The sequence below is a fragment of the Leptonychotes weddellii genome, chromosome 14 (genome assembly GCF_054177405.1).
Source record: "Leptonychotes weddellii isolate Sample4059 chromosome 14, ASM5417740v2, whole genome shotgun sequence".
In the NCBI taxonomy this organism is placed as follows: Eukaryota; Metazoa; Chordata; class Mammalia; order Carnivora; family Phocidae; genus Leptonychotes; species Leptonychotes weddellii.
Window position 1 is genome coordinate 52,892,662 of NC_138382.1, and position 14,268 is coordinate 52,906,929.

Consider the following 14,268-nt stretch of genomic DNA (forward strand, 5'->3'; position numbering starts at 1 on the left):
TACATTAAATAACTTTGAAAGCATGCCAACTCAAGAAATACTATTAACTTAATCCACTGCCTCCCCTCCATGACAAAGTCTACTAAAATTTTCAAGACATTACAATTTCTGATGGTCAGAAATACCATCATTTAAAAGGATTTCATGCCCCCCCCCCCCAAATCTTGATACCAACAATCACATTTACATGATCTTTATTAGATTCTTCAGACTAGAAAACTCTAATATCTGGCACCACCTCCACCCCAGGTAATTAAATGTACAAACCAGAGTTCATTTTACAATTAGCCTTCCCCTTCCCTTAATTTAGCTACTCATTCAGACATGACTAAGTGAAACACCCAGGGGTAAGACATCACTATACTGAACACCTGACTGCTTCACTGCCCCAAAACCTCGATAAGGGACATCATGGTATATGTATTCATTTGGACTCTACTGTAAACTGTCATTAAGGTGGACTCTAACTTATAATTGTTACGTGTGCACAGTTTAAATCTCCTGGGAACTACTGTTGAGTCATCACTGAAGTTTGCAGGCTCTGATCAGGCTGTCTGAATATAGTGGCCAAGAATGACTATTGTGTTGATCTTTTAACTAGAATAATGAATGCAGTCCGATGAGGACATAAATATCTGGAGGGGAGGTGACAAGAAAAAAGGTAGGGATCCTTAGAGACACAACACATAAGGACTGGAAGTTCGACAGTCGAGAGAAAAGAGTACTGGGAATTCAAAACAGTATCCTTCCAACTTAAGGGAAATAACATTTTAAAGGAGAAAAGGGGGTTGGAATGTGCCTATAAAATGACCCAAACAAGTGAGAGTGCCTAGAAGATAAAATGTAGGAGCCGTCCCTTGCACTATACATAATTATAGTAAGCCAGAGATCCAAGTATAAATGTTGGAGAAAGCTAAAAAGCAAAAACCCAGGCACACCCAATGGAAACAAGGAACACCAACTGTCCAGAAGACAAAATAGTCTCAAGGCTGAGCTCGCTGCTTCTAGTGACCAGGCCTTGAGCCAACTGTTAGGATACATCCCTACTTTAGAACCCAAATCTTTAAGGTGTAAATTAGACCCCAGTCTGGATTCTGGATTCCCAATACACCAATACCAAGTACATGTTAATTAAAGCATTACAAGTCAGAAGAACCTAAGGTATAATTTTAAAGCCCTTCATTGCAGATGGAGAAAGTAAGGTCCTGGAAAAGGGGGAATTTCCCAAGGTTACAGAATTAATACGTAACAGCCAGGAAAAACATCAAGATTTCCCAGTTCTTGTCACAGCATCATGCTATGAGGCCATGGAATTATTAAGCTTAGAATTCTGGACACACACTCTCTCCTCGCCTATGGCAAACCCACTATCAACCAAGGATTCTCTATGATTTTTTCAGTAGCAAAACAAAACAAAACAAAAAAATGTAAGTATATTTACCAAATGCTTACTGATGGCACTCTGCAGGATGTCAAAGCTCTGGCTTCGGGCAGGGATAACCAATAAACTGTGACAAACTGTCTGTCAGAAAAGGAGAAAACCAGTAACCAAATCGGGACATTTTAGGTCAGAAACAAGCTCTACAGACTTTTTTTTAACCTACCTGCCCTACATAGAACAGGAAACTTAACAAAAAATCACTTTGAAGATACAAATGTCAAAGTTTTGTAAAACAATCTAGTCTCATATATGGGATAATTTTCCAAACAATTCATTAATTAAACATTTACTGGACATTGAGCTAGTCCTATCAGGTGCCAGGCACAGGAATGAAAGACTGAGGAACTCCTCTCTCACAGCCCTAAAAAAGTAGCTTCAATCCACCAAGGTAGAGACCGTATTTCTATTATAAGTACTAAAAGAGAAAGATCTGAATGATGTGAACGAGGGGCTGACAAAAGCCTTTTTTCCATTTGGCAGAAAAATGTACCATAGAAAAACACTTATGATCCAGAAACTACTAATATCCTGTTCAAATTAATTATAATGCTGCCTCCTATTCCCCAAAGGTAAAAGGAAGAGAACAGTCCACAGGAAAAGAAAATATAAGGAAAGTGGGAGTCAAATCCTTAGTATTTTTAATTTTCTAAGTTCTCAAGGAAACAGGAGGAAAGAATATCAACTCCTTCAGAGACATCATTACACAATTCCAGAAGCGGATGGAATGCAGTGCCAAAAGTGAAATATGTGAAAGAATCACATAGAAAGACAAAGACAAAGCTGGTGGAAATAAGAATATCACTCTAGAGCACTGGGTGTTGTGTAAGACTGATGAATCACAGACCTGTACCCCTGAAACAAATAATACATTGTAAGTTAATTTAAAAAATTAAAAAATAAAAAATAAAAAAAGAGTATCACTCTAGCAAGAGGACAAACTAAATTCAAGGAAACTGTCAATCAACCCGGAAAAATCAACAGCTCTATGCATTATTTCTCGACTGTCGAACTACCAGTCCTTAAAACCTCTTATAAATTAACAGCACCCAGAGTTTTCACATGGCAATTTTTATTTTCTTTTATGCTTGTTAAGTAACAATGTAAAAACATATTTCTAATGCCATCGTCCTACTTCAAAATAGTGTATATTTTCATTAATAAAGGATAAATCACATTTGAAAAAGGCCCATTTGCTAATAAATGACCATTTAATCCCTTCCTTTCCACCACCCCTTTCCCTTCCAGAGCAATTGGGTTGGGCTGAATCAGGTAAACATCAGCACTGGAGTAGGTAGGAGAGATGCAGTGACCCAGGGAAGGCCATTCATGAATAAATAGAGGCAGACTGTCCCCAGTGAGTTGGGAGTTCAAATGGGGTCAGGAAGATGCCTGCATGGACAGGGGTAGAACCAAAAGGAGATTAATTATAGACAAAGAAATTGATCAAGTAAATTATATTAAGTATAATGGAAGCCAAGATTCTCACCTTCAGAAAAGGCAGGTACAAGAGGAAAAGAAGACAACTAGAATGAACCCTGGTGTTAAATTGCTGATTTCTGTCCATGACAGTCTGGGAGCACCAAGGTCCAATAGTGATGACCACACCCAGAGTCCTTAAGTTGGTTTCAAAATATCATTCTCCACTTAACAGAAAACTGGGCTTCTTTAAAAAATACCTGATTGCAGGGCTGGGACAGGGAAAATTAAGTATAAATCTGGAACAATCTGTGGTACAAGAAAGTAAAAGGAAGTACTAAGAAAAAAATGAGCACATGTCAAAAGAACAAAGCAGCCACTAAATTTTATAGTGACTCACTGAGTAAAATAGGAAACCATACTAACACAAATAAATAGAGACTAATAAAAAATGACTGGGATTAACACTGTTTCAAAATATCTCCTCATAAATTATTAATTACAAAGGAGAAAAAGTAAAGAGTGGAGAAGTGGGGCAGACAGCACTTAATCAAGAGATCAAAGTGAGGATCTATCTAATGGGACAAATTGAAACCAAGCACGACCTGACAGGATGCAATCAAAAAACCACAGCAACACTTGTGTCATATTCCTACCAAATTTGTATAGCCTGAATCTAACCATGAGGGAACACAAACCCAAATGGGAGGAAAATTTTACAAAATAACTGTCCCAATGTTCTTCAAAGTATCAAGGTCAACAAAAGACCAGGAAAGACTGAGGAACTATACCAAATTGAAGGAGATGAAATAGACATTACAACTGAATGCTATGAATAATTTGGAGTGTTTTCTTTTGCTATTCCCAACTTGATCTATAGATTCAATGCAAATCCAATCAAAATCCCAGCAGAGCATGTGACTCTTGATCTCAGAGTCATGAGGTTCAAGCCCCTCATTGGGCATAGAGCTTACTTTAAAAAAATAAAACAACGACAAATTATTGGGACAACTGGCAAAATAGGATTGAGGTTTGAGGATTAAATGACAGTAACATACCAATCTTAATTTCCTGATTTTGATGACTAGATTATAGTTATATAACCGGAATGCTTGTTTGTAAGATCTACAAACTAAAGTATGGGTATGGGCATTATGTCAAACAGTCCATAAAGTTCTTTGGGGGCGCCTGTGTGGCTCAGTCGGTTAATGGTCTGCCTTCGGCTCGGGTCATGGTCCCACGGTCCTGGGACTGAGCCCCACGTTGGACTCCCGGCTCAGAAGGGAGCCTGCCTGGCAGTCTCTCAACAATCATCAACCAATACTACAAAAGGTAAAAACGAGACAAGATAGCCCACCTCTCTTAAACCAATCAACATAATGACATGACAGAATTAGCAGATAAGAACTTTAAAACAACTATTACTACAAATATGTTTAAGATAAAGAAGGGGCGCCTGGCTGGCTCAGTTGGTAGAGCATGTGACTCTTGATCTTGGGGTTGTGGGTTCGAGCCCCATGCTGGGTATAGGGGTTACTTAAAAAAAAAAAGTTAAAGAAAAAAGAGATAAAAAATACATTATCTGAACTTTAAAAAATTCACTTGTTGGTCTTTGTTCATAAATGACATGAACTGGCTATGTAGAAAATCTTTAACAACTGACAAAAAAAAATTCCTGGAACTAATAAGTAATTATAGCAAGGTTACAGGATACAATGTGAATATATTAAAGTCCATCACATTCCAAATACCAGCAACGAACAAGTAGAATTTGAAATTAAATTTATATTAGCACCCCAAAAAACAGAAATACTTAGATATAAACCTAACAAAATATGTACAAGATCTGTAAGAGGAAAACTACAAAAATCTGATGAATGAAATCAAAGAATTAAATAAATGGAGGTATTTCATGTTCATGGGATAGAAAGGTTCAATAATGTCATGATGTCAGTTCTTCCCAACTTGATCTATAGATTCAATGCAAATCCAATCAAAATCCCAGTAAATCATTTTGTGGTATCAACAAATTGATTCTAAAATTTATTTAGACAGGAAAAAACCCAGGAACAGCCAATACAATATTAAAGGAAAAGAACAAAGTTAAGGGACTGACACTACCCAACTTCATAAATTACTATACAGCTACAGTAATCAAGATACTACAATACTGGTCAAAGAACAGAGATTAATGGAACAGAATAGAGAACCCAGCGACAGACCCACCTAGTCAAGTGATCTTTGACAATGAAACAAAGACCTTTCAATAAATGGTGCTTTAACAATCTGTATGCAAATAAATCTAGACTCTTCACAACAATTAACTCAGAATGGATAACAGACCTAAATGTAAAATGCAAAATACAAAACTATAACTGGCTTAGAAGATAACACAGGAGGAAAAACCTAAATGACCTTAAGTATGGTGATGACTTTTTAGATACAACACCAAAGGCACAATGCAGGGAAGAAAGAAATGGTAAGCTGGACTTCATTAAAATTAAAAAATTCTGCTCTGCAAAAGATAATGTCAAGAGTATGAACAGACAAGCCACAGAACTGGGAGAAAATCTTCGCAAAAGACCTATCTGATGAAGTACTGTTACCCAAAATATTCAAAGAACACTTAAAACTCAACAAGAAAACAACCCAATTAAAATATGGGCCAAAGGGGCGCCTGGGTGGCTCAGTCGGTTAAGCGACTGCCTTCGGCTCAGGTCATGATCCTGGAGTCCCGGGATCGAGTCCCGCACTGGGCTCCCTGCTCAGCGGGGAGTCTGCTTCTCCCTCTGACCCTCCTCCCTCTCGTGCTCTCTGTCTCTCATTCTCCCTCACAAATAAATAAATAAAATCTTTAAAAAAAAAAAAAAAAAATGGGCCAAAGACCATAACAGATACCTCACCAAAGACATATGGCAAATAAACATGAAAATATGCTCCACATCATATGTTATAAGGGAAATCAAAATTAGATAATGAAATGCTACACACCTATTAGAATGGCCCAAATCCAAAACACTGACGCGAAATGCGGGCAGGGATCTAGAGCAACAGAAACTCATTCACTGCTGGTACGATTGCAAAATGGTACAACCACTTTAGAAGACACTGTGTTGTTTCTTAGAAAATTAAATGCACTCTTACCATATGACCCAGCAACCATTTCCTTGGTATTTACCCAAAGGAGTTGAAAACATGTTTACACAAAAACCTACACATGGATGTTTATAAACCTATACAGCTTTATTCATAATTACCAATATGTGGAAGCAAAAAAGATGTTCTTCAGTCGGTGAACACATAAACTGGTACATCAATGCAATCTTTCTTTATTCAGCATTAAAAAGCAGTGAGCTATGAAGCCACAAAAAAACATGGAATAATCTTAAAGAATATTACTAAGTGAAAGTAACAGCCAATATAAAAAGGCTATATCCTGTACAGTTCCAAATATAGGACATTCTGGAAAAGGCAAAACTACAGACAGTTAAAAAAAAAAAAAAAAGAAAATCAGTGGTTGTCAGGGGTTGGGGAACACGGAGATGAGCAGGCACAGCACATAGGATTTTAGGGCAATAAAGACACTCTGTATGAGATTAATGGATAATATGGCATTATACATTTGTCCAGATCCATAAAATGTGTAACACCAAGAGTGAGCCATAATGTAAACTCTGGACTTTGGGTAATTACATCAATATAGAATCATTAACTGTAACAAATGTTACACTTTGGTGGGGGATGTTGATAATGGAGGAGTCTATGCATGTGTGGGGGGAGGGATTGTATAGGGGAAATACCTGTTCCTTCACTTCTATTTTTCTGTGAAATTAGAATTGTTCTAAAAAAAATCTTAATTAAAAAAAAAAATCTTTGCTTGGATTTAAGAGATTAGATAATGCAGAAAAAATCAGTGAACTTGAAGACACAGCATACTTTCTGAAGAGACAGTGGAAAGGGTGTTTAAAAAAAGTCTCAAAGGCCTACAGGAAAATGTCAAGAATCTAACATACATGTAACTGGAGTCCAAAAAAGGGACCCAAAACATTTTTTTGAAGGAATGACTGACACTTTTCCCAACACAATAAATTATATGCCTAAAAAAAATCCAGCCAGGGTGCCTGGGTGGCTCAGTTGGTGAAGCAGCTGCCTTTGGCTCAGGTCATGATCCCAGAGTCCTGGTATCGAGTCCCACATCGGGCTCCCTGCTCGGCGGGGAGCCTGCTTCTCCCTCTCCCTGCCTCTCTGCCTACTTGTGCTCTCTGTCAAATAAATAAAATCTTAAAAAAACAAAAAACATTCAGCCAACATTAAGCTATTAAAAAAAGAAAGAAAGAAAGAAAAAAAAAGGACGCCTGGGTTAAGTGTCTGCCTTTGGCTCGGGTCATGATTCCAGAGTCCTGGGATCAAGCCCCGCATCCGGGTCCTTGCTCAGCAGGGATCCTGCTTCTCCCTCTGCCGGCTACTCCCCCTACTTGTGCATGCACGCGCTCTCTCTCTCTGACAAATAAATAAATCTTAAGTAAATAAATAACACCAAGGCATTAATACAATCAAGCTGCTGAAGAAAGTGATAAAAGGATTATCCTGAAAACATGTAGAGAAAAAAAAAGATATTACATACAGAAAAACTAACATAAGAATGACCTTATAAAATATTATTACACATTATATTACGATATGAGTATAGTATAATTTGAAGGTAGGCTGTCTTAAGTTAAAGACCAAACACCTAAAAACATAAAAAAGAGAAGCACAGCTAATATGCCAAGGTGGAGATAAAATGGAATGCTAAAAATACTCAAACTATGAAAACAATGAGTCATGGTATCTTACTACAACAGGATACCACAGAAATGAGAACAATGAATGACTGCTTACATATTAACATATAACTTTTATTTTTTAAATTTATTTAAATTCAATTAATTAACATATAGTGTATTATTAGTTTCAGAGGTAGAGTTCAGGGATTCATCAGTCCTATGTAACACCCAGTGCTCATTACATCATGTGCCCTCCTTAACAACATACATAACTTAAAGAGTGTACTAAATAAAAAGCGAATTACTGAAAAATATTTCACTTTTTAAAAGTTTAATACAATGTAAATCTAAACCATACAGTTTGGAGTTATGTGCTAATATGGTAAAACAATAAAGAAACAAGAGTATGATAAACAAAATTTAAAACAGTGCTAACTCTGAAGGGAAAGGGGAAACGTACACAGGGTTTTCAAAAATAAAAATGTTCAGGGGCACCTGGGTGGCTCAGGTGGTTAAGTGTCTAACTCTTGATTTCAATTCAGGTCATGATCTCACGGGTCATGGGATCAAGCCCCATGTCAGGCTCCACACTCAGTGGTAAGTCTGCTTGAGGATTCTCTCCCTCTGCCCCTCCCCCGACTCTCTAAAATACAATGTTTAAAAAATAAAAAATAATAAAAGTGTTCTATTTCTTAAACTGGATTTATGTTTTATTACTATTATTCAGAGATTATCCATGTTAAAAAACGTTCTTTCACAGCCATCCAATATTTTTGTAAATGACAACATTAACCTTAAAACCTTTCACTGGCTCTGGAATAGAAGTCTCCATTTGTAAAAGGTATCTCTGTACAGAGATTCCTGTTTCCTTTATGACCCTTCCGTGTTAACTAGAGTTTCCATCATTAACAGGAAGGTCACACAATTCTTCCTTCAGTGCTCAGAAGGAATAATCACAAAGATACTAAATGAAAATGGCAAGGTCCAGATTAGCAGATAAAGTATGTTACTTCTATAAAAGAAAACCAAAATAATATACTCAGTCACTTGTGTAGATAGAAGATATCTGAAAGAATATATTTAGAAACTGGGAAGAAAAAAGGGTTGCTGAGAGGGAATGGAAGAAGACTTTTTATTATCTCCATTCTGAATTGTATTTTGTGAATAATACCTACTAAAAAAATGTCTGATTTTCTTTTTTTTTTAAATCACTTTGGTCTAGGCAGGTAAAACTACAAAACAAATGAGCAATCCCACTGTCCTAATAACTTGTTCAAGTGAAATAATTAAAAATAAAATTATGCATTAAGGATGTGAAAAACTATGTGTATTTCAAGTATTTTTACATGAAAAGGCCAACTTAAATAACAAAATCTATCCAAAAGAAAACTGAAATCTTCGCTTAAGAACTTCAAAAACGAAAATGTGTCTTTGAGATTTTTCCTAATTATGTCTTAACATTTCAAAGACAGCAACCTGGAAGTTTAAATACACGTCCTTGCCAAATGTTACTTCAGAAATACAGCTGATAACATTTTTATGACAGTTATATCTTGGCTTTACACAATGTGCTTATGAAAAATTTAAATTATCAGATAAAGGTTATATGACTTGTCCAAGTTGCAAAACTAGACAATGGCAAACCTATGCCTGGAATAGGGAGCCCACTAATCCCCATACAGTGCTTTCTCAAATACATCATAATGGTTTAAATACATTAGATACAGTCTGTCTTTTTTTTTTTTTTAAAGATTTTATTTATTTATTTGACAGAGAGAGACACAGAGAGAGAGGGAACACAAGCAGGGGGAGTGGGAGAGGGAGAGGGAGAAGCGGACTTCCTGCCGAGCAGGGAGCCCGACGCGGGGCTCGATCCCAGGACCCCGGGATCATGACCCGAGCCGAAGGCAGACGCTTAACGACTGAGCCACCCAGGCGCCCCCAGTCTGTCCTTTAAAACTACTCTTACTGGGGCCCTGCGTGGCTCAGTCAGTTAAGAGTCTGCCTTCAGCACCGGTCATGATCCCAGGGTCCTGGGATCGAGCCCCCCATCGGGCTCCCTGATCAGCAGGGCATCTGCTTCTCCCTCTCATGTTGCCCCTCCCCGTGCTCATGCTTGCACTCTCTCTCTCTCTCAAATAAAATCTTTAAAAAATAATATTTTTAAAATTTAAAAAATAAAACACAAAAACAAACTCTTACTATTGTTGCAAACACAACCGCACCAATCCAGTATTCAAGGCCTTAACCTTACGAGGCCTGTTTTAGCTCTCTTCATTTACTATGGAGTAGATAAAATTTCAGATGCTAAACCAATTCATTATTTCTTTTCACTTTTTAAAATCCAGTATTTTTAAGAACCTACACATAAACACACTACCAGGCACTGTGGCAATGAAGATAAATATAACTGACATACTTAAGTATTGTGATCAGATTCAAACAAAGCCAGATGAGAAGTGCATTAAATATCTACAGAAGGTACAGTCCTAACAGGAAAAACATTAAGGATATTCAGAATAGAATGAAAGAAGTAAATAACAGATCAGTTGAATAAACTCAATTGGTATATCAACAAACAGAAGTCGGCTGTAACTTGAATGTGGAGACTAACCTATTGAGAACAGTGACAAAGAGGTTTAAAAAAAAACCTGTTGGACTACCAATTATAAACTATAAAAAAAAATTATAGTCAGTGTCCTCACCAGAGGCATTCTGAATCATTAAAAGAAAATTAGCCTGGGGCGCCTGGGTGGCTGAGTTGGTTAGGCAACTGCCTTCGGCTCAAGTCATGATCCTGGAGTTCTGGGATCGGGTCCCGCATTGGGCTCCCTGCTTGGCAAGGAGCCTGCTTCTCCCTCCGACCCTCCCCCCTCTCATGTACTCACTCTCTCTCTCTCATTCTCACTCTCTCAAATAATCTTAAAAAAAGAAAAAAAGAAAATTGGCCAGCAGAGAACATAACATCAGAATTTGCAAAAAATGCTTGAAACCAAAATTACTTGAGATGACTTAAGTGCATTCTTACTGGGTAAGCATTTTTCATGCAGGAAAGGAAACTGAAGAAATAAATAATAGAAATTATTATAGAAATGTCTTAGAAAATCAAATCCTTAGTATTAATGTTTATGATGTTTTTGCATATTTAGTTTACATATTTGTAACATGTATGACAATTTGGCCTATTAGGGTAAAAGTTCAGCCTAATAATTCCAATTTAAAACATGTAATTTAGAATTTAGACTTGTGATTTTAATCTGATTTTTACTATAAGCAACACCAAAACTTAAGTTATAAAGATTTATATTTATAAAGTTTAATTTATTATATATTTAATATTTAACATTTGTGAAGGTCTGTCAGAAAATTGAACTACTTGACAATTAGTGAATATACTTAAAAAGCTATTTAAATGATTTAAAATTTTAACTAAGTTTGTAAAAGGAATAAAATATAACAAAGGTCCCATTTTTAAAGATAGCTTAAATTCATTATATTTATCTTAAAAATAAGATTTGTAGGTTGAACTTTAAAACTTAACGAAAGTGAGGGATTTATATTAATTTTAACAAACTATGTACTAATTCTCAAAACCAAAGGAACTACAGAATCTTTTGTTTTTTAAAAAACACCACCTCCAAGGATACCAAATCCAAGCAGTCTTACTCATCCTTCAATACCTGAGTCAAATTCTCCCTTTTCCATAGAAGCATCTATCCTATTCTATTCTATACTAGATAAAAATAAATAAATTTTTCTCTACCATTCAAATTGCTAATTTATTCTAGTCTAGTAGTGCAACCTATAATGAAAAACACTCCTCTTTTAGAAACTTAGATCTCCTATCCAAGATCATAAGCACTCTCAGAACATGGATCCTCTCTTACACTACTCTTTATCTCTAAGAGTACCTCCTATAAGGCAATCCTAATATATAGTAACGAATGGTGGTTGATTAACAGAATTTTAATAATCATGAGTTTCTTTTCAAATGCACTATTTACCTCTGTTACATCCCAATGATGTAAAAACTGATCCAAGTCTGTAAGGTAAAGCAACACAGGGGAAAGCTGTGTCTGGATGACATGAGGAACTCCTCGAAGGCTCTGGAGCCAAGTCAACTCCTCTTTTGAAAACCCTAATTTGGAAATAAAGAAAGACAATAAAAAATAAATCACAAAGCAAATGACATTCTTCATATTTTTTAAAAACAGACGTTAACATGTACCTTCAAGTTAAATTCTTCTTCATGCTTTGTTTTCTTTGAATTTCTTCATTTCATATATTTTTAAAAAATGAATTGCTAGCAATGAAGGCAGTAAAATTCATATAATTATGTACACAAAGAATGTGATCTGGCCCAATATATGATACAGCAAGAAACAGGTTTTACCCCTTATATTAGGAACTTTATCACGTTTACTTTAAAAAAACGTGAAAGGCATACACTTTCCCCATACTGGTAGGTTTAAAATAGCAAATCAACAAGTAAAATGATGTATGATTTCATACATATACTATCTCTATATTTTCTGATATAATAGCCCTTCAAGTGTTTTAAAACCACTCTATCTCTCCTAAACCTTTCTGGATTTTTTAAATAATACATGTGTAGTTCCTTTAACCATACCTTATACAACAAAATTTGATTCTCTTACCACCCCTATTACATTTGGTCTAACCCTCATCCACAACCTGACAGTCTCTCCTGAAAAGACAGTGCTCAGAATGATCAGAATACCGGCGATGTGGTCTGCTTTGATGTTCAGATCACTGTATTTCCAGGACACAGCTGAAAGAGTCCTCATGTAGTTTGATGGCCACATCACACTACTGACTCCTAATGAGCTTTCCAAAACCACTAAACCTTCTGACTGTACTACTATTAAAACATAAATTCTGTGCCTCCCATCTCAAATGTGCACATCCAAAACTATCAAATAAACTCATTTATCTTGTATGCAGTCGTTATCTTGCTGTATTTAGCTCATTATCAGCACTTGTCAAGTTCTTTTTGGAGTCTGACTTAACCTATCCATTAAGCTTCCTAACTTCAGGTCTTCAGAAAATTTCAAATAATCTCATCTTCATCATTTAAATATAAAACAGAAATGCTGAAATTGTACAATTATTTAAAACAATAGTAATACTTATACATATAGCTTACAACATTTATAGATTCATCTTACTAATTTTGCTTTGAGAGCTAATGGAATGTAGAAAATGGCTAATCAAAACCTGATGTACATTTCTATCAGGTGGAACATTTTAAACATGTTTAAGATGGGTATTTGTTCACCAATTTTTTCAAAGTATGCAATGGGGTTTGCATCTGGCTATCTGAAAAAGAGTCAAGTAGGGGCTCCTGGGTGGTTCAGTCAGTTAAGTGTCTGCCTTTGGCTCAGGTCATGATCCCAGGGTCCTGCTCAGTAGGGAGCCTTCTTCTCCCTCTGCCCCTCCCCTCACTCGTGCTGGCGCTCTCTCTCTCTCGCTCTCACTTTCAAATAAAATCTTAAAATTTTTTTGAAAAAGAGTTAAGTATAACCAATTCACTGTAAACCATGATAATAAAGTTGAGAAATAAGACCAAGAAAGAAAAATATAATCATGTGATATTCAAATAATCCCCAGAGTACGTGTACTCTAGAGGGTTTTAAACATAAATCATGTATATCCCTGCCTCAAGAACCTGACAATGGAGAGTACAAATATTCCTTCAAAGATTTTCAATTAGTCAATAAAAATCATTTCAAGATAGATTATTTATCATCTTCAAAACTTAGACCCAAACAGCTAAGACAACATATCTTAGGAGAATTTTCATGCTAGGTTTTGCCTTTCCTTAATTTGGCAGGTGAATGTCTTTACCTGTAAGTGTTGAAAATAAGAAGCTGAAATAGTCCACGTCACTCATCAACCAGTCTTTAACTGAATACTTCCATCCAGAAAATGATGATCTATAATAAACAATGAGAGAATTATTACCAGAAGTGACTGAGTTGAAGACTCTTTAGAAAAATAGCACATTATATAACAATTTTTCTTTATTGAAAACAATCTGCATCAATAACTTAAAAACCCAGAGTATATATTCACTTTATATGTAAAGGCTCAAGTACCATAATATGGAAAATTTAACTTCTAACATATTTTATATTTATGTAAAGTTTTCATGAAAAAGCATAATTGGTCCATATATATGGTGTAACTTAGAAAATTTCCACACCACTTGAAAATCAGACTCTAAGGAGCCAAAATGAAGTCTTGCTTTTTAGTAGTAGGTATGGCTGCTACTTGATTTTTATAGTTTTACCTTGCTTACATTTTAAATGAGCTAAGTTTAAACAAGCTCCAGCTTCCTACCTAACTAAACAAAAACTATCTTGATTAGGTAAAGAATATTCCTTGTAAAGCCACTCTACGATAATTGTGTGTTCCTATACTTTGCAAAGGTGTAACTGGGCCTACTTCGTAATAGTGCAGCTCAAGTATTGGTAGGGTACTTAGGGAATAGCTAAATGTAAAGCAGCTTCTCATTAAATGAGGATTATCTGGTTCCTGCTCTGGGATCAGTTTCCAGTGATTCCTTTAAAAACTCTCTTCAAGTTAAGGCTAAAGAAAAAGCAAATTTCAGCCTTAGATATG

At 35.9% G+C, this 14,268-nt stretch overlaps 1 protein-coding gene across 4 annotated transcripts in view; it reads right to left on the reverse strand.

Annotated features, from left to right (window-relative positions):
• TEX10 (testis expressed 10) overlaps nt 1–14,268 on the reverse strand; it is a 62,991-nt gene that overhangs the window by 8,809 nt on the left and 39,914 nt on the right. For 2 of the 4 annotated variants that reach the window (XR_004078120.2, XM_031036465.2), the window contains exons 10-11: nt 13,492–13,580; nt 11,628–11,761 (exon numbers count right to left, since the gene is read on the reverse strand). Coding sequence is in view for 3 of the 4 variants with exons in the window: in XM_031036465.2 (XP_030892325.1) it covers nt 11,628–11,761; nt 13,492–13,580 (223 nt within the window). In the remaining variant the exon portion in view is untranslated. Of the gene's footprint in view, nt 1–1,439; nt 1,523–5,848; nt 5,900–11,627; nt 11,762–13,491; nt 13,581–14,268 lie in introns of those variants that run through there. The other 2 variants (XM_081803278.1, XM_006741095.3) reach the window with 2 other exon arrangements.